We start from the raw sequence: 20,838 nt of genomic DNA on the forward strand, positions 1-20,838 counted from the left end.
CGAACCTGGAGCTCTTGTAATTATCCACAGCATGAACTAAAACGACATATCGATTTCCTTTCACGTCAAATACTATTGCAAATCACCTTGGTTACTACCTAGATCCCGTGCGACTCCAACCATGGCCGAACCCACTAAGATAAAGATTTTGGGGCAGGAGAGTATAATCGCTGATTTCGGCCTTTGGCGTAACTATGTCGCTAAGGACCTGATCAGCGGCTGTCCCTCCACAACCTACGTTCTCATCACCGATACGAACATTGGATCGATATATACCCCCGGGTTCCAAAAGAGCTTCGAGGATGCCGCCGCCGCCGTTTCCCCCGCCCCACGGTTGTTAGTATACCATTGTCCACCAGGGGAGGTCTCCAAATCCCGACAGACTAAAGCAGATATCGAAGATTGGATGTTGAGCCAAAGTCCCCCATGTGGCCGTGACACTGTGGTTATTGCGCTGGGCGGAGGTGTCATTGGAGATCTCACTGGATTTGTGGCCTCGACGTATATGCGTGGTGTTCGATATGTCCAGGTTCCGACGACCCTCCTCGCTATGGTGGATTCTTCAATTGGTGGAAAGACTGCGATTGATACTCCGCTGGGAAAGAACTTGATCGGCGCAATCTGGCAGCCGACAAGGATCTACATTGACCTGGAATTCTTGGAAACGCTTCCCGTTAGGGAGTTCATTAACGGCATGGCTGAGGTTATCAAAACGGCTGCCATTTCTAGTGAAGAAGAATTCACTGCATTGGAGGACAATGCTGAGGTGATCTTGACTGCTGTCCGGAGTGAGCGTAAGCGGGGCCAGCGTTGGTTTGAGGGTATTGAGGATATTCTGAAGGCACGGATCCTCGCATCCGCTCGTCACAAGGCCTATGTTGTCTCTGCAGATGAACGAGAGGGCGGCCTCCGAAACCTTCTCAATTGGGGTCACTCCATTGGCCATGCTATCGAAGCAATTCTCACTCCTCAGGTTCTTCACGGAGAGTGTGTTGCTATTGGTATGGTAAAAGAAGCAGAGCTTGCCCGGCACCTTGGCATTCTCAAGGGTGTTGCTGTAGCTCGGATTGTCAAGTGCATCGCCGCCTACGGATTGCCCACGTCTTTGAAAGATTCGCGTATTAGAAAACTCACTGCCGGAAAGCATTGCTCGGTTGACCAGCTGCTTTTCAACATGGCTCTCGATAAGAAGAATGATGGTCCGAAGAAGAAGATCGTTCTTTTGTCGGCTATTGGACGCACATACGAGCCAAAGGCTAGTGTAGTTCCCAATGAGGATATCGGCGTTGTTCTTGCCCCCAGCATCGAAGTACACCCTGGCGTAGAGCCAGCATCTAATGTTATCTGCATTCCTCCAGGCTCAAAGAGTATTTCCAACCGAGCTTTGGTTCTTGCTGCTCTTGGTTCTGGAACTTGCCGCGTCAAGAATCTACTGCATTCCGACGACACTGAAGTCATGCTGAACGCTCTGGAAAGACTCGGTGCAGCAACTTTCTCCTGGGAGGAGGAGGGTGAAGTGCTTGTAGTAAATGGCAAAGGCGGAAACCTTCAAGCAAGCCCCTCTGAGCTCTACCTCGGTAACGCAGGTACTGCCTCTAGATTCCTCACCACTGTCGCAACCCTTGCCAATGCAAGCACCGTAGATTCAAGCGTCCTCACTGGCAACAACCGCATGAAGCAAAGACCCATTGGCGACCTTGTGGATGCACTGACAGCAAATGGTGCTTCGGTCGAGTATATGGAGCGGAAAGGCAGTCTCCCTCTCAAGGTAGCTGCGTCTGGCGGGTTTGCAGGAGGAAGAATCAACCTTGCTGCTAAAGTGTCTTCTCAATACGTATCGTCTTTGCTCATGTGTGCTCCGTACGCTAAGGAGCCAGTCACATTGAAACTGGTGGGTGGTAAGCCCATCTCTCAGCCTTACATTGACATGACAACGGCAATGATGAGATCCTTCGGTATCGATGTGCAAAAGTCCACGACTGAGGAACACACATACCATATTCCTCAGGGCCGTTACGTGAACCCTGCCGAATACGTTATTGAAAGCGATGCTAGCTCTGCGACTTATCCTCTGGCAATTGCAGCGATTACTGGAACGACATGCACCGTTCCTAACATCGGATCCAAATCCCTCCAAGGTGATGCCCGTTTTGCCGTCGAGGTCTTGGGGCCCATGGGCTGTACCGTCAAGCAGACTGACACCTCAACCACTGTCGTCGGACCGTCCGATGGTATTCTGCGGCCGCTGCCGAACGTGGATATGGAACCTATGACCGACGCATTCCTTACAGCATCTGTTCTCGCTGCTGTTGCTCGTGGAGAAGGCGCGAACCATACCACTCGTATTTATGGAATCGCAAACCAGCGTGTAAAGGAATGCAATCGTATCAAGGCCATGAAGGATGAGCTCGCCAAATTCGGCGTTGTCTGTCGGGAACACGATGATGGACTTGAGATTGACGGTATTGACCGCTCAACTCTTCGGCAGCCAGCTGGCGGTGTCTACTGCTATGACGACCACCGCGTTGCTTTCAGCTTCAGCGTACTCTCTCTAGTGGCTCCTCAGCCGACCCTCATCTTAGAAAAGGAATGTGTAGGCAAGACATGGCCTGGCTGGTGGGACACTTTGAGGCTGAAGTTCTCAGCCAAACTAGAGGGTAAAGAACTGAAAGAAGAGGAATCATCACCTCTGGCTGGTGCCGGAAGGGCCACTGCTTCAGTCTTCATAATTGGAATGCGTGGTGCCGGGAAAACCACGACTGGTCGCTGGGTCGCAAAGACCTTGAATCGTCCATTCGTGGATCTTGATACCGAATTGGAAAACGTTGAAGGTCAGACGATTCCGGAAATTGTCAAGCAGCGTGGCTGGCAAGGGTTTAGAGAGGCCGAGCTTAACCTCTTGCAACGCACTTTGAAGGAACGCTCAACTGGTTATGTTCTCGCATGTGGTGGGGGCATAGTTGAGATTCCGGAGGCCAGAAAGTTGCTCGTTGACTATCATAAGAACAAAGGCAATGTCATGCTAATTATGCGCGATATCACGCAAGTGATGGACTTCCTCAACATTGACAAGACCCGCCCCGCTTACGTTGAGGATATGATGGGCGTATGGTTACGCAGGAAGCCATGGTTCCAAGAATGTAGCAACATCCAGTATTACAGTCAGCATGCCACGGGTAAGCTCTCTAAGGCATCAGAGGATTTCACCCGTTTCTTCAATGTTGTCACCGGTGAATCGGACAGCCTGAGCATCATTAAGCGCAAGAAGCATTCCTTCTTCGTGTCTTTGACCTTGCCCGACTTGCGAACTTCTGGCGATATTTTAGAAAAGGTCTGCGTGGGATCCGACGCTGTGGAACTCCGCGTCGATTTATTGAAGGACCCATCATCGGATAATGACATCCCGTCGGTCGACTATGTGGCCGAGCAGATGGCTTACCTGCGTAGCTGCGTTTCGCTTCCGTTGATATTCACGATTCGCACTAAGAGTCAAGGCGGCCGTTTCCCTGATGAAGCGCACGATGCTGCAATGGAGCTGTACCGCCTTGCCTTCAGATCTGGAAGTGAATTTGTGGACCTCGAAATCGCTTTCCCCGACGAAATGCTGCGCACCGTCACAGAGATGAAGGGCTACTCAAAGATCATCGCATCACACCACGACCCCAAGGGGGAACTGTCATGGGCGAATATGTCGTGGATAAAGTACTACAACAAAGCTCTTGAATACGGCGACATCATCAAGCTTGTCGGTGTTTCAAAGAACCTAGATGATAATACGGCGCTCAGGAAATTTAAGATCTGGGCAGAGGAAGCACACGAGACGCCATTAATTACTATTAACATGGGCGATAACGGACAACTCAGCCGTATCCTAAATGGCTTCATGACCCCAGTTTCTCACCCTAGCCTGCCTTTCAAGGCTGCTCCTGGTCAACTCTCTGCGACCGAAATCCGCAAAGGATTGTCCCTGATGGGAGAGATAAAGCAAAAGAAGTTCGCATTGTTTGGCACCCCCATCTCAGCCTCTCGCTCCCCGGTTCTCCATAATACACTGTTCTCCCAGACCGGCCTTCCTCACGAGTATGGCCGTTTAGAGACGGCGAACGTTGAAGACGTCAAGGACTTCATTCGGTCTCCTGATTTTGGAGGCGCTTCCGTGACAATCCCTTTGAAGTTGGACATCATGCCCCTACTAGACGAGATCACACCAGAAGCCGAAATAATTGGCGCCGTGAACACTATCATTCCTGTCGCCAATGGAGACAAGCCAGCGCGCTTAGTGGGAACCAACACTGACTGGCAAGGAATGACCCTGTCCCTCCGTAACGCCGGTGTTGAGACTGCCAATAAGGATGTCAGTGCTCTCGTTATCGGTGGCGGTGGTACTGCCCGCGCTGCTATCTACGCCCTCCACAGCATGGGATTCTCTCCTATCTATGTTATTGGACGATCGGCCGCCAAGCTCCAGAGCATGGTCTCGACCTTCCCCTCCAGCTACAATATCCAGGTCGTCGAGAGCCTGGAGACACTAAAGACGCTTCCCTCTGTGGCCATCGGCACTATCCCTGCCGACAAGCCAATCGACCCCGTTATGCGTGAGATCCTCTGCCACATGTTTGAGCGCGCCCAAGAGGCCGATGCCGATGTGGTCAAGACAGGAGAGAAGGCACACCGTGTTCTTCTTGAGATGGCTTACAAACCATCCGTGACGGCATTGATGCAGCTGGCTTCCGATTCCGATTGGCAGACTATTCCCGGACTTGAGACTCTGGTTGGTCAGGGATGGTACCAGGTAAGCTTTAATCCGTATCCATAGTACTCTATTGAACATCAGAAACTGACTCGCTATATAGTTCAAACATTGGACTGGGATTTCTCCCCTCTATGAGGATGCAAGGGCCGCCGTGCTTGGCTCTTAGTTCTGCTTAAACGTGTCTTGAGAAGTTTTGCATTAACATTTTTCTCACAATAAAAGCGCTGTCTTATACAGTATTAGATATAAAGTATTGGGAAACAAAAAATAGTGCATAAGTTCAATGATGGTAGCATTCTATCTTCTATAACTATCACCCACTCGTGTATTTGGTCCTGTACTTTCTTCAGTGGATCTGTGTTTCTTTTCCCTTGCCTCGCCTTATTATCGAGATTCCTGTACAACTCGGCTTCTATTGGAACATGACACAAAATTTAGATACAAATCTATCATGACTTCTACTTTTCGAAAAACCCAGGTCTTGTAATCAAGAAAAAGGGGTTCTGCTTTGAAAGAAAAGGAAGGAAAAGAAGAAGGATGAGGATATTTGTTTCCAAGCTAGTATAGTAGAACGGAATAACGCTTACCCCGAAGTGTTCACACGTAAACTCCAGATGGGCCTCGATTCATTTCAGATGGAAAACCCGTCCTAGGCCACAGAGGCGTACACCTGGGATTCCGCTCAATGAGCAACACGTTCAGCACAACAACAGAAGATTGAGCGGGCTCTTCTATCCGCCGGAGGTTCTGTTACCCGAGCCGGATGCTGGTTGGCGCGGTTCAGTTGGACGGATCAGTGTATAGGAAAACGTGAACCGTCAGAATCTATCACAGCAGGCTTACTACTGTAAGCCTTTACTGGGAAACGCCCCTTCAGCCGCGCTGAGGACCATGTTTGAGATCGGTCAGGAAACGTTCTTGTGTAACCAGCGTAGATGTTGTTGTGGTGGGTGGACTAGCCGGACGGAGACTGATACAGAGGTGATCAGTCACCAGAAGATATGGTGAGGAGTGGCCCACAGGTATGGTCAACAAGTCGACCGGAAGTAACTTAACCAGCCATGGGCCATACTGTGATTCGATCAACCCACTCGTCGGACAGGAGGACAGCAGAAATCTGCGGCTAGTCTTATGTTAGATCCAGGGATGACCTCTGATCCTAACAGCCATGACTATTCCTGCTGAATACCACTCGTAGTGCGCGCCCAATCTAACCCCCCTATCACTTTGATCATCGTTTGGACTTGACCCCTCAAGCGGGACACCGTCTCCATGATCCATTTGAGATTAGAACGGCCCGTCTCTGTGGCTATTTCACCAGTCTTCTGTTGCACAATTTCTGCGTAGTGGAACTCTCGCACCGAGCTTCCCAGGAGGTCCAGGATAGCATCTACATAACCTAGAGATGAGACAACGAGTAGGCTCTTGTGTGCTCGGTCCTCTTCCTCCGACAGCCGAAATGACCCTAAGCCCAGCGGCGCATTAGAGACATACCATGCACCATTGTTGGCCACCCTGCAGAAGAGGTTTGTAAGGTGTTGGAGCACGACGATGGTCATGATAAATCGGATTGAGTCTTTTGTACAGAGCGTACAGGACAGCTCTTGTCTAATTTGCTCACATGCTTGACGAGATAATTCAAGAATGGAACCCAGGACCATATGGTCAATGTCATCTTGAGCCCCACTTAGCTCAGCGATGCAGAGCAGCTGTACCCTCATACACGCACATCTAGCTGAGCGAGGCCGACTACCCAAGTCGAACGGGCTCGGTGGCATATTAAAGCTAGAGATTCCGGTCGAAGAACTCCACTCATCATCTGTAGAACTGCCAGAACCTAGGCCTATGCCGAGGAGCATATCTGACGACAGAGCCAGGTTGGAGGTTATAGAATCCATTGGGGTGCTGGATGGGTGGTGAACATTCAGATCAGCCTATGGGTTTCAATTTGGAGTCAGCATGAACCTTGCAGGGGGTGTGACTAGGCATACTGATACTTGCAGTAAAGAGCTGTGGTTCAATCCAGTTGCAAAATAGGGCCCCGTGAAGGAGGGATCTGTATCACATGAAGACAGCCCATCGTTGGAGACAGACTGTGGAGCAGATATTGTGCTTGTGTTTGCACTTAGACCGTCATTCATGTGCAGGTCTCTCGAGCTTCCGCGGTTATGTCTGCCGGTAGGAGTACCGCTGTAGGGAGGTGAAGCTTGAGCAGCTGGCTTTTGCACTCTGTTCGCCTTCAGCCTTCCATTCCGCATCGAAACACTGTAATGACAATTTGCACCATTGTTCCCGCAACGTTGGCATGGATTACCGCCGGTACACTTGACACGAGACTGACGACAAGCGTCGCATGCAGAGCAGAGACGGGGCGATGAACGTCGGGAAGGGGCTTCGGTGGCTTTCCAACTATTGGACAAGTGACTGGGGACTTCGGAAGAAGACACCATTGCGAGAGATATATATGTATGTATATACGTATGTATGTAGGTATATGATTAATCTGATCTGGGGGGGTGACGAGGTATCTTGATCGAGTGGAGGTTCTGGCTGGACGGCGAGCGAGTGATTGAACCTTTTATAGATCGTGACCGCTTCGAGCATCACGCTAGGCTCAAAGCCGTCGGATATATTGGTTTGACTAGGGAAATGCCTGCATGGATAGCCAATGTATCTTCTTCTGAAGGATGGCCGCGGAATTTTCCGTTTTCTTGAATCTCCAGATTAAAACACCAGCTACGTATCAGTGAACGTGATTGGCATCCTGAGACCCGCTTCCGCTCCCGTCAGGTTTCAATTGAGGGTCCAGCATTCGTAAACTCTGATATCCCTCATCTGCAGGCTCATCATCTAGTGTCGACGCTAGTCCTACATCCTTTATTGGCTTCCCTTTGCCTAGGATAGTCTTAAGCTAGCCCTAATCACCGGGTAGCCGCATGCTCGTCCATAAGTAGGGACCGTGGAGCGAAGGATTCATCGTCCGGGGCCTCAATAAGAGCAACTTTGATCGACTGTGGAGGAGGGTACGAGAAAGTGGCCTGCAATAGAAGGATCTGAATCCTAGCCATCCTCGATGAAGATATGCATATCAAGGCTCCAATGAGAAGTGGAGTTGACATCGGAACTTGGAAGCAAAAGACGGCCGGAACTTGCTGGTCGCGCTAAAGGCCTCCACTAGCTTGATGCGTTTCCTTCACGCTAGAAACACATGGTACTGTGCAATCAGAATGCCCTCAGATCATAGGACATTAAATGGCTCGATCTATTTTCTGAACATGCGCCCCAAGCGGGCAAATCGTCCAAGGCCCCAGACAGGTAATTCCACTTTGTCACCCGCCGCCCTGAATTCTGGAATCGAAGGATTCAGACCCGACCCACTCGTCCGGTTGAAATCAAAGCGGTTTAGCTTCTCGGCTGAAGAACAAGATGGTTTCTGGCAACGGCCCGGCCACGTCGATCAGCGGTATGCTTAACGTCGTTGGGTTTGAATAGTGCCATCCTTACCGTCCCTGCCGAGCAATCACCAGATGCTACTATTTCTCGGTGTATACAAGAGCCCGTTTCAAAGGAATGCGCGATGGTTTCGGCCAAGAAGAACAAGCGAATGCATACCGGAAAAGTGGCGAAAAGGATGATAACGATGATAACAAGGGTTATGGCTTTATCACTGGACATACCCGGATAACTCTGGTCGGGTATTGCACCATACCGGTGGTCTAGGCAGTAATGGTATTCAATCGTCGCAATCGATCTAGGGTGCGAAAGTCCGCGTGTACTTTAGATCGAATAGCGGATGCCTGGTGATGCGGGCTTGACGAATGGTACCGACCAGAAAGGAATCATAGAGCGCTAAAAATAAATTACAGAGGATCATCTGTCTTTTCATAGGCTTGTAAGCAATGACAGCTCCTCAAGTACCAGGCAGAACTGCCTTCCCTAACTGGAAAAAGATCAGCTTCAACCAGCCCGCCACTCTGTCTCCCCTATTGATGGCCTTTTCGCGCCATATTTGGGCATATCTTCGGAGAAACGAATAGGTGGAAAAATGGACTGGCGGGTTCCACTTTCCCCAGCTTTGATGTCCATCTAACTGGTACATATACTGTGTAGTCTAAAACGCAGAATGTGATTAGGGTTGTCCACGTGATTCACAGGGTCTACGTACCTTTCTGCATGTATTGTGATTAGGTAGTCTTGAATAAAGTGCCTACACTACGTAGATCCTTTTCCTGTAGACAGCCAATGAATCTCGGGATATAGTATAGAAGCTAAGGGTCTAGGAAGGGGGAAATTCTTGCTGCTGATCGACGTTATCGGCTCCTAGGCGTGTCTGGAGCCGACGACTGTAACTGCCCATCCATCTGAAATACTCAGCTTCATCAATACTTCAAACTGTTCTAGACAGTACCGACCTCGGCCGGATGCCGGTCAATGTGGGGGGTTCAAAAGCCCATGTTCCTTGAGTAAACAAGGAAGATAATACTTAAGGGTTCCTCCAGCAGAGGTCAACCAAAGTTCATAGTCAAGGAAGAAGCCCATACGCTCCTGTCTCACTTTCCATTTCCCATTTTGAGACATTCTTGGGTTGAAAATCGATTAGTCTTGAACGATGTGCTAGTCGCAGCGAAAAGCCGAGGTAGGTAGATATCACTAGCAGGACTAAGCCACTAAACTCCAGCGGGTCGGTGGGACGTAAAGTTTCTCAAAGGAAGCCAAGCCATACCAGTCTGGTGTAGCTCACACGGAGGTGGATTCAGATTAGTTTTTCCTAGTGGATAGCAACTTGCAAGTATTGGAATTTGGGAACGTGAGGAATGAAAATAAGGTTAAATGGTACCTGAAACTGAGATCTTCAGAGTCTGATTTGCAAGCGATCAACGGCTGAGGCAGCGTTCTTCTTGCCCTCTCCTTTCCAGTTTTATTCCTCAGGCCTAAACTTTTGGTTTGTTGTACCATTTTTCATTCCTCTGCTTCGATCTGATCTCAAGAACCATCAGGCCAATGGAACAGTGGAAGTAGAGCTTCACATCCAACCCGGTAGCTTCCGGTTAACCACCCCTGTACACGGCGAAAAGGGTACCAGTTCCTAGCTAATTTCGAACGCGTGCATGACTAGCTGATCGCTAATCGCTTATTAACGCTCATTATAGTCATGTTCGGTGTCGACCAATCAAAGGGATCACTGGTAGAACGAGCTGGAACGATAGTCCTTGCCATACTTGGCTCAAGGCATTGAAGCACATAAGTAGAGCGGTCAAACGAATTACCGTGAGAAAGAAAGTCCTCCCCCACGTATTTGGAGCAAAGTGGAGAATTGATCCGTAGTTGGTCACTATAGCAATGTGAAGGATGCGCGGCACATCTTGTCGATCGACTCGGTGAGAGCAAAACGGGACAGTTGCGCGTGTGGTGCTGGCAACAGAAAACGTGGCCTTTGGCGCCATCGCTTGCTATTCCAGTAAACTAGCGCTTAGGTCCATGCCAGATAGCTTATTATCTTTAGTATATAAATAATGACGTGGATAGTCCTGTACCAAGTGCCAAGAGACAGAAGTATTTGCCTACACTCGGATTTGTTCATACGGTGAGCCAAATTTGGCCAACATGAGAGGATCAGCATGATCCCGAATTTTGCGCCCAGATCCAAGCGATCATTCTTTCTTTGTTTTTCTTTGTTTCTTTTTTTCTTTCTTTTCTTTTTTCGCCCCTTTTTTGGGTGTCTCTTTACCCCAGAACGATGGTAGGATCCTTCAGCCCATCTTGAATAAGGGCAAGGCCTTGATCATCCAGATAGGATCACCAGGACAGATAAAACAGCTCTCGATATTGAGGGCATAACAAACAAAAGGAAAAGGAAAAGATATAGAGCCAAGGGTAGACAAAAAGTTATCGAGCAATGTTGGAGGTTGAAGGGATGCAAATGCCATTGTAGTTATGAACCTTTTCAGCTCGGGACAACATGTCGGGCCGGACACGTGAGTATGGTATACTAACGGGAATTTCCTTGTGGACGAATAACGCCAGCTTGATCAGCGTTACCTGAAGTTCGACTTGGATACGCTTGGTGATGTTGCTACTTTCGCCGATGGGGACTCATCTCGTATCTCCAAGGAGGCTTTAGCAAGGCTCTTCTAATGAAAAAGCCAAATGGAAAGGAAGCCATTGCGAACCTTCCCTGTTGATTGCTGTCCCTTGCAACAGCATGTGAGATAAGCTCTTGGAGTATGGTATGTATTCCTGACCATAGTTTCCCCACTTACTCACACCCTTTATACCAGTGAGGATATATACGGACTTATCCACTCGAAGTGGGGGTCTTGATCGAGGGCCTTGTGAGTAACCCGGACTCTGCCATGTGCTCAGGCTAATGATCGCATAGAGAATACAGTATCAGATCTCGGGATATCAATTGCAATGCGAGAGCTATATCAGACCTCAAGCAAGCACCCAAATGATAAGCAGCCAACATTTAGCCGAGGAAGCATTCAAGAACAAACCCAGCTTTTAGAATATGCAATGGATCTAATGCAGATGCTGGACTCACATCCAGTGTTATCCTAGTCTGTTCAGCCTACACTATGGCATAGTGACCTCCATATAGGGAATATTTTTGTTTCACCTAAGGAGAGCTCAAGGATAGCATCGCTAATTGATTTTCAATCTTTGTCGATCCTTCCGTTCTTTCTTCAAGCCCAGTGATCTTTGTTTCTAAAGCCTCCGCAAAACTATACAAAAGTGCTTATACAACCTAAACTTCCTGATGACTTCAGTGACGTGGACGAAGGTAAAGCTGCTGCTTTACAGGAATGGTCCCAGGCCAAACTAGAAAAAGTCTACGAAGCTGCGATAATCCTTGAAGATAGAGTTGCACATAACGCCATGAATATCCCATGTGTTTTCCGAGAACTTTTCATCCGCCGTGGAGAAGTCGCTGAAGTTGGTGTTATTCCACTCCAGGTAAGCTTAGTAGAATGATTTTCAGCGAATGGTCAAGCTTGAGCTTTGCCGGACAATGTCCTTATTCATTTAGCGACAAAGAGATCGCCATACGCAAAAATCAATCTACTGAGAATTTAAGCCTGGCACGAGTTCCAACAACTCGCCCAGGAATACTTGGACACCGATACCGAAGGCTGAATCGCTCTACAACCGAATATTGATGAGCCGCGGAGGCAAAACAGGAATCTTCTATCTCCGTACATAAAGCGAATGGCCGGAGCACAATCCCCCGACGAAGCAAGAGCCTTTCACGGGATCATGAGCTGCATCACCCTTGTGGAGCAATTTGATAATGTAGACGCTTCTTTCCCATCATAGGTGGCTTTGAAAGAACCCGGCAAATGATTGAGACGTGTTTCCACTAAGACCTATACCGTTCCAGCTGCCTACGAAAGCCGTTCATATTTTAGACACGCACGGGGTTATGATTAAGAACGCATCTTATTATTCCCATGCCACCTCATTGCAGTCGGTGACGCCGGAGTCTCTTTTTTGCTTCTTCTTAACACAGCCCGGCAGTTACACTCCATAGTCGGGAGAAACTTCGGAGAATCCAGCAATTAGTGAAACCGCAGATGGCCAGAATTGGAGTAGTCTTGCATCTACTAATCCTTTAATGCATAGACATTCGAGACCCCGGCTAAGACGTGCTACTTCTAGGCCATTGAAGGCGAGAAGAGTTGTCTCCCGGCCACTCATCAGGGCCGAAGGTCCGCAGGTTCACAATGACCTTGTAAGCAGGCATAATAATGACGGCTCGAAACATTTATGCTGTATTTTATTTTTGACAAAAATTGGCTCGTGATAGAGCCAGCCGGTGCAGTCATGAGGGAGTTTCAAACAACACCTGGCACGGATTGAAGATGACCGCCGACTGCACAGAGATAGAATCTACCATTCTTCAGGGATAAGTCATCCAGTCTAGAGCATCATTTGGGACTGTAATTGCATCATTGCTTAGCAATTCCTAAGGCGAGTTGTTCTGGACACATTAACTTAACCCTGATGCTTGTCAAGGTTCCTGACTAACCCTCTATCAACTTGCTTGACCGGTTGTTAGCCGTCGAACATGCCATGATCTTCGTGCAGTGGGTTTTTTACTGTTCATTGACAGGTATGCTTTTGGTGAGCTATTTCTTACCACTACATCACAAAGATCCATACCTGGTCTAAAGGAATTTGCACTGGTACTAAGACGTCAGAAGAACGTCCTCTGGTGCCTCCATTCCACAGTTGCAGACGTACGAGATATGATCAACTTGCTCAACAGACTAGACTACCTCAGCATTATGAGGAAGCTTGAGTTCAAGGATGTAAGAAGCTCGCTACGGCCGAAAGGATGACGGCCGTCATCAAGAGCTTTTATGGGCATATATTCTCCTTTGGAGTTTCGTGGTTTCCTACTTTCCTAAGTTTCTATAACTAGTTTGTTCTTGGTGTTGTAGGTGCACTATCATACAGGGAACCATGGATATGAATAAAAATTAGGCTACGCCCCTATTAAATGAGTCAACTAATAGAAATAGCATGGCTTCACCCCGAGGAAGTAGCCCAACTCTCATTATCATTTCCACCACGCGCTCCTGCCACTGCATTCGCTCTATCGGTGGTTCTATTGTGCTCGACCCTTTGACTACGGCGGTCTTGGACTATATCAAACAAGATTCGTATAGTCGGCGCCTTCACTATTCAATCTCAAGGAATAACCAAAAATGGAAGGGTAAGAACACTTGCACAGCCTATTCTAAAATACAACTACAACGACAGGTTAATGAAACCTGAAATAGTTCTAAATCCGACACACCCGTATACCAGAACCCATATCAAACGCAGACAGGACCATCAAATGGCGAAATATCTAGCAAACCCTTCCGCCAAAGCCTTCTCCTTGCCCCTCTAGCCCAGGCTGGCATGCTATGTTTCGATTACAGAATCAAATTCGGACAAATGCTAATAGATCTATATCATTCCTGACCCACATGCATTCAAATGCGTGTTGTGTCGGCAGTGGTATACTGCCCGGGTGCTCGTGGCTTCGTAATTACTGGCTTGTTTTAGAAAAGATGTTTCTCGTTAACGGTGATATTATTCACTCTGGCAAACTCGATATCTAATCTAGATATTACTAAGGATGGAGGAGATTGAAAGTGGGAGTGTTAACACCTTCTGATTGGGCGAGCTGGGATAGCAGACTATATAGATCGCTTCGCAAGATAGAATCTCTATTTTTTTTTATCTTTTTCTTCTAGTGCTTCGCGCTCTCTCTCAAGATTTATGCAGCAACAAGGTCGGCTCCCTTATCGCTGGAGAATAAACTCACCAGAATACCCTGAAATAGACTAGAAGGGGACCAAATGCTATGCAGAGAACCATCCCAGAAGATCACATGTCTCAGTAGCAGACGTATCAGCCCGTTTAGCATATTATATAGGAAATAGTAACATATGGCGTTCTCAGCAGGTACCCAAAACTCCGTAATTAAGAAAATGAGTGTACTTCCAGTCCACGCCAACAAATTAGCCCCTTATCAACATAAGAGATCTACCAAAATGGAAACGCCACGCAATCGATAGCTTTGCGCCCTTTGGGAGAATTCTATGCTAGCTTTCTTACAATTGAATCTTTGAAGCCGGCATCCGCGCAGTCAATATTTCAGCCTAGATTGGATAATGCGTTGATATGAGGCCGGCAAGGGCAAGAATCTTGAATGACTTCGCAATGGACATTGGTACAATAGAACTTCAAAGATCTTAGGGCACGGAGTGTATTCGGTCTAAGTAGAAGAGATAATGAGGATGGTGTTAAGGAAAAGTCAGTTCCATACCGCATATTCAATAGACTACGATACACTATGTTGATATCTGCGTGCTGCGGAATGCTGTTATATAGAGTTCGTTCCTTTGCAGTCCGTTGTGGAAGAACCCTTCCAGACTACCGGTTATAATCGATATCTATCAGCACGAGGACAGTCACTTTCCGCGAAAGCTTGGAAGAAAGGTAGAGCAGTTCATCAGGCACTGGTCACTCGACGATCTGATAGAAGGTCAGCCAGTTGATCAGTTATCTGGGAGTCAGAGGTTTCGTGAAGCGAAGTCGGAGTTATGGCCTGGTAGATGTGAAACAAGCTGGGTCGATATTTCAAGGATTGAAGTGATATGCGATGGCAGAATGCTCTTGAAAGCGCAGTAGATAAAAGTCAAGGCATTTTCAGGATGCTCAGGGATACCTCCTTACCAGAGCATTCGCCCGTTCTATTGAAAGAGATGCCTAGTGAGAGTAGTAGAACTGATACACAACAACTCCCAACAAACTATTCAAGCCACACGGACTGAACATTTCAGCTCTGCCGACAAGTGATCTTCCAACTGTCATGAACAGGACTAATGGATGTAAATATCTGTCCCTACTAGTTACTCTGTAGAGCTTCATGCAAAGTAATTAGATGAGTCCTTTACCCCACCAGAGAACTACTACTATTAATTGACTCTTCAATTACACCAGACAGTACAGTGATCGAGTCTCCAATTATACACAAGATAGACGAATACAACCATTCACCATATTTACATTTCCATACTCCGAGTACTACATCAACGAACCCAAAGAATGTTTAAGATAGTCTCAGCCACAGTCAAAGAAAGTACAGTGGATCTCTACCCGAGACACACCCACCAAAAGCCCCCTGCAAAATGGCGTCATGATCAACGCCGCACGAATCCAATCTTACATTACTGTACATCCCCTTTTCCCGTCATCGGTATGTATGGATGTACTACGACAATCTGCCCCATGATTCAATGATTCAAGTCCCATCCCTTCGCAAAACAGGGCGTATGACTGAAGTATGATATCGCGGTTACCTCAACTGTAGATCTGAGATCACACGCATCCCTTTCTTTGTCTTTTTTGAATGATTGTCAAATTTCAGAAACAGAATTTGTAAAAATTAGGGATCCTCAACTTCCAATTTAGGTTCAGTTTCAGGTCTACAGCAATATGTATAGCGAACTGTACAGTGAATTAAAATAAAGTAGATACAAATATTTTTATGTAGTAACTGCGCCACAAACCTTGTACATACAAACAAACATGCGATACATACAAAGAACAATTCAATTCAAATGTACTCGGTAAACCCCCACTCCCTCCCGTCAAAAGTCACAATACCGCATTGCGTTACACATGAAAATTGTGGCTATGAAGTTTCTGATTCATGTATACATATTGTTCATTTTAAATTCTAATTTCTGAATGGAATTATTCGATTCGTTATTTGTCAAATGATGCCACTAATAGCAGGATTGGACCCACGGATAACGACTTTTCGTATCACCGATGGGCCTTAATATAAGGAGACGTGCATGAATGGATCATGTTTGTCACAGCTCTAGACCCATTGGCGAATCAACGCACACAACAGCCGATTGCATGGGAATTACAGTGGGGCCTAGTGCGGGGAAGATCGACGTGATTAACAGGGTGATGATGTTGACGATTCAATTGCTGGCATCCTATGGGCGAGACGAGAGGGCCAGTGGGAAGCGCACGGCTGGTCTTAATTTCCATCTTCAATGGAGAGTATACGTAGTCGTGCTCGTATTCTACCAACTAGTCGGTCGGGGATCTTGATGTCTATGGACGATGGTTATGGTGATGATGGCTTGACTTGCTAAGCGAAGTGAGGGGCAGCTAAGCTTGAGCTTTGACAACGGAGCTGTCTTGACTCGGAGCTTATGATTGCCTCAGGACTCGGAAATAGAGGTGGACGGTTACTAATGATTATGTCTGGTGTGGATCAGAAGTTTTGGTAACCTCGCGGTTCATTAAGTGACTATTTATACATGTTGGTCATACTATACACACCAATCCAATGCACACTCTGTACACTGTCCCAACACACCCATGCCAGCCCAATGCAAATCAGAAAAAAGCACGCAGACGTCATATCATAGTGATCGTACAGGATGAGTGAATATTGTACATCGTAACAAAAAAGGATTCGTAACACGGCTTGCTCGAAAACTTTGGAAAAACCAACCGCAGAATAATTATGATGAGGGTAATATCAGTTTGCATCAAATCCCCAATGAACCCGTTGCTTCTTTTTGGATGCGACCATTTTAACCACCAGTGGTAAAACCAGTTCAAAACAAAAGAAAAATCTAAGCCCCACATATGCTCAAGTCGCAAAAATAACCGCAATTAGAAAAAATGATAAAATACTGAGCCGGCTGTCTGAATTCGAAACACCACACCTGTATGGTACCGTAGGAAGTAGAAACGAAAAGAAAAAAAGAATCCACATGCGTCATCACAAGCGACCGTCTAATCGCGAAAAAGAGAAAAGAAAAAGTAAAGTGACCGATAACATCGCCAGAATTAGATCTGTTGAGCAATGACGTCATTCAGGAATGATATCGAAGATGATGTCATGATTGCTGCACCAGGCTGCAAGGCCACAAGGCCGTGACTCCCGAAGCGGAAGTCATGCCGACGATCCGGCCCCGGTAGCGAGTCCTTTCCCCTTTGGGTATAACTATGACGTCAGAGGCTTTCCGGCGTCATCTTGACTCAATGGGGGTATGGAAACGGTGGAACCCAAAGGAGCTCCCGAAAAGGGACCTCCTCGAAATGGATCTTCCCATTTGTCGTGTTCCAATTGGGTAATTGTAGCCATGTTGGCTATAGAAGTCGAATGGGAGGCATGCCCGCCTGACACCAACAACCCCATTCAGGCTTACTCCCTGCCTCTCCTGCGCTGCTTGCCGGGCCAATCGACCTCAGGGTGCACCACTCGCATGTGCCGGGTCAGCGCATCATTACGCGAAAAGGTCTTTTCTTCCGTACACAGATGACACCGGACCTTCTGCTTGCGTGCGTTGTGGATCGTGTCCTCGTGCCGGGTAAGATCGTAAGGCCGGGAGAAAACTGAGTTGCATGGTTTTCCCGTAGACGGGTTGATCCGTTCACATTTGTGGGGACCAGCCTGAGAATTGCGTGCGGAAGTATCGCGCCCAACCAAGTGGCCACCGGGCGTAGTCTGACGGTGGGCCTCGCGCTTATGCTTCTGCAGCTTTGTAGGCGTTTCAAATCGAAGCGTGCAGCCGTGGTAGGTGCAAGTGTAAGTACCACTGTCCGCAGAAGTGCGCTCAGGGCGGGTGATCTCTTCTTTCACTGGGCGCATCGCCATGGTGGGCTGTGCCGGTGGAGAAGCCACACCATTGTTGACCCCCACGTCACTGTTAGTAGACTCGAAGTGGGGTAGGGATGCAGGGAATTCGGGAGTCTGGTGCAAGAGGTTGTTCTGTTGTTGCTGGTGGTCTTGTTGCTGCTGCGCAAAGGTATACTGCTGGGGAAGTCCACTCTGAGCGTATTGCGTAGGGAATGACTCCATGGAAGTGAAGTTCTGCGACTGCGGGAATGATGATGAGCTTTCGCGTCGTAGGCCGAGGGCTTCACCAAGGTTGAAGTCAGGCTGACTTGCCGGGAACAAAGGAATCCCGGCATCATCCCCCTCGTTGAAGTCCAGCAGGGCATCCTTGGGCGACATAGTCTTCGGTTCTCCTGCTCCTTGACTTTGGCCTACATTCTGAGTCATAGGCACACTGGTCGCCATCTGGGGCTGCTGGAGCCCATCGTTGTACTCAGCAGCCAGGGGAGAGTTCTGTCGGAAAGGAGACCGATCCCGGTGCATGCTTACAACAGGAGAATGAGACCGTGCAGTCATGTGGCCCTGGTTGGCAGCTTGCAGCCGATCAGCAAAAACGTTTCTGAATGGGTTCAGAAGACTCTGCTGATTTGTGTTCTGTTTGGAGACTTGGGGAGTCGGCATAAGGGCCGGGTTGTAGAGCTCGTCTTGGTAGATGTCCGACATAGTTCGGTTGATTCTGGGAATGCCAATCGGAAGATTGTTTCCGTTCTGGTTATTGTAGTCTGCAAAGGCATCGAGATGTAAGTAATCATCCATCCATCGGTCTATATCGGGATATCGTTTCTCACCATTGACCATCGCCTTCGAGGCCTCGTCGAGTTCCTCAATATTTGTCTGAGGAGTAACTGGTGAGTTGTGGCTCACAGTAGATACCGAAGGTGCCAGTGAATAATCACTTGGCTGATGCTGGTGGCGATTTTGTTGCTGCTGCTGCTTCTGATGTTGTTCCATCACAGCCCGCCTCACCATTTCCGCTTCAGCTTGGCTACCATCATGGACCGAAGTGTCGTAGTTCTGCTGATAGGACGCGGTGAGAAACGAGTTCTGAACAGGTGTCTGGACGGGAGTGGGTAAAGGTTTCGACAATGTAGAAGCGTTAGATCTCTGGTACGAGCTTCCTGCAGGCGCAGACCGAGTCGACGAGGTACTGGGTGATGCCTTGTGCTGCATGTGAGCCGAGCTCAGCAGCTGCAGATTGTTTTCCCAGCCGTGGGTGTTTGCGACAGGCTGTTGAGCCAACATTGGGGAGTTTTCAAAGAGGTATTGAGGATATTGTGACAAGTATGGCTGTGAGGACGGTGTTGTCGCGGTATGCTGGATGTTGAATGATGAGTTATAGGAGGAGACGGGTGTCATCGAAGGCGCCTCTAAGGAGTTGGGGTATTCCGCGGCAACCGCAGCTGTCGCTGGCAGGTGGGAGGTGGAAGAGGCTGGAGAGGAAGTCGGTGACGACGGTGCGGAAGACGGCGGAGAGTAAAATTCAGGACCCGAGTGGTACTGGAAAGGTGATTGGAGCCGGGGCAGTTGTTGGTTGTAGAACTGTAAAGCTGCCTCCTGCGACCAGTCGGAAAGGAACTCGTCCTGAATGAAAACAGGGTCTTGGAAATTGATGAAGGGGGTAGAGGTTGGTGGTTCACAGATAAAACCCTTATTGCGTATCGAAGGGTACATTGACATGTTCTCTTTCAACGAATGGACGTCAAGGGTATGACGCCGGAGTGGATGAGGAAGTTCAGAGGATTCGCCACTGGGGGAGGCTCCAGAGTTTAAGTACTAGGTATGGCACCAAGCCTCCCAAAGAAAAGTTGCTAACGGCCCAAGATCCGATTATCTTTATCCCCGAACAACTGCGATAACGAGTGGGTCGAAGGGTCTGGAAGCGTCCGGCAGGTCGTAGTCCAATGAGGTGGGACAAGCGATGGAGGACTCAGTCGCTTAGGAATCCTTGGGAAGGAGAAGACGTAAACTTTAGAGATTGCTGGTTAGTTAAATCTGTTCCCAGATGGTGAAGGTTCAAGTGGACCCAAGGTTGAGTGGGAAAGTTGTCGTAAGTTGGGAAAGTCAAAGATGGAGAAAGGACGTCACGGTATTTTGGTACGGGTCAACCTACTATGAGGAGAATGTCAAAGTGGTGCGTGGGGAAGAGAGGAAATACAATTGAGGAGTCTGAAAGATTAGAGCTTGATAAGGTCGAGAGCGATCAATAAACTGTGACAAGTTTCAGGAAGAATAATAAGTTGATCTGATGGTATGGAGTAGAAGGGAAAGAGGTCAATCGGTTTGGGGGATGCGCCTCTTTTATGATGATACTAATGACGTTTTACCTGCAGTCCCAAAGGGAAGGAAACTGACGCTAAGGACCCATTTAGTACCGGCTATGACCGAACGAGTATTTACCACAACTTACCCACCCACACTGCATCCCCCCCCCCGGCGGCCGATCATGAGTCAACCGGTCAGTGAACTAGTATCGTAAGATTACCGCCTCGATTTTTAGAACTCCGTACTCCGTACTTACGCCGGACTTTCCGCGATCCAGTAATATTTACCCACCTATTTTATTTTAGCGTCAGAAAAAAAAAAATCAAAAAAAGGGCCTAAGAGCCCTTAGATCTGCACTACCCATCTGGGGTCGAAAAGTTCCCTCGGCTGTGAAAAATAATTCACAGGCTCAACAAAAAAAGCAAAAGCAGAAGTCGCTTGCTTATTCGGTCATTTTTTCCCCCGGCTCCGACTAAATTCACTATCAACCCTACGAAGCGTAACTGGAAATCGTACTACGAGATCCATTGTTCGGGGTACAAGCCACAATCCCTGCCTCAATAATGCAGTATATTTTTTATTTATTTTTTTGTTTTCACTTTTGTTTTTTTTT

At 48.0% G+C, this 20,838-nt stretch overlaps 3 protein-coding genes across 3 annotated transcripts; 1 reads left to right on the top strand and 2 right to left on the bottom strand.

Moving 5' to 3' along the window:
• The first annotated feature begins 27 nt into the window (after positions 1-27).
• Positions 28-5,329, top strand: BDV37DRAFT_156470 (pentafunctional protein ARO1). Its single transcript, XM_032079078.1, has 2 exons — positions 28-4,792; positions 4,854-5,329. Exons 1-2 carry the CDS (start codon positions 122-124, stop codon positions 4,917-4,919), a joined length of 4,737 nt encoding a protein of 1,578 aa, XP_031939952.1. The 5' UTR covers positions 28-121; the 3' UTR covers positions 4,920-5,329.
• Positions 5,330-5,626: 297 nt separating this feature from the next.
• Positions 5,627-7,821, bottom strand: BDV37DRAFT_284606 (uncharacterized protein; the record flags this gene model as incomplete). Its single annotated transcript, XM_032087534.1, has 4 exons — positions 5,627-5,876; positions 5,927-6,687; positions 6,745-6,982; positions 7,679-7,821. 4 exons carry the CDS (start codon positions 7,819-7,821, stop codon positions 5,627-5,629), a joined length of 1,392 nt encoding a protein of 463 aa, XP_031939953.1.
• A 9,502-nt stretch (positions 7,822-17,323) lies between these two features.
• On the bottom strand, positions 17,324-19,803 carry BDV37DRAFT_156589 (stress-regulated transcription factor RPN4). The gene has a single exon (XM_032079079.1). The coding sequence runs from the start codon at positions 19,638-19,640 to the stop codon at positions 17,490-17,492; it is 2,151 nt and encodes a 716-aa protein (XP_031939954.1). The 5' UTR covers positions 19,641-19,803; the 3' UTR covers positions 17,324-17,489.
• Positions 19,804-20,838: the final 1,035 nt, after the last annotated feature.

This window comes from Aspergillus pseudonomiae (assembly GCF_009193645.1).
Source record: "Aspergillus pseudonomiae strain CBS 119388 unplaced genomic scaffold BDV37scaffold_49, whole genome shotgun sequence".
Classification (NCBI taxonomy): domain Eukaryota; kingdom Fungi; phylum Ascomycota; class Eurotiomycetes; order Eurotiales; family Aspergillaceae; genus Aspergillus; species Aspergillus pseudonomiae.

Excerpts from the sequence above, each read along its gene's own strand:
- BDV37DRAFT_156589 (XM_032079079.1), bottom strand. The coding sequence starts at position 19,640 with ATGTCAATGTACCCTTCGATACGCAATAAGGGTTTTATCTGTGAACCA.
- BDV37DRAFT_156470 (XM_032079078.1), top strand. The coding sequence starts at position 122 with ATGGCCGAACCCACTAAGATAAAGATTTTGGGGCAGGAGAGTATAATC. Across the intron at positions 4,793-4,853 it reads TTGGTCAGGGATGGTACCAG|TTCAAACATTGGACTGGGAT; the intron begins GTAAGCTTTAAT and ends CTCGCTATATAG.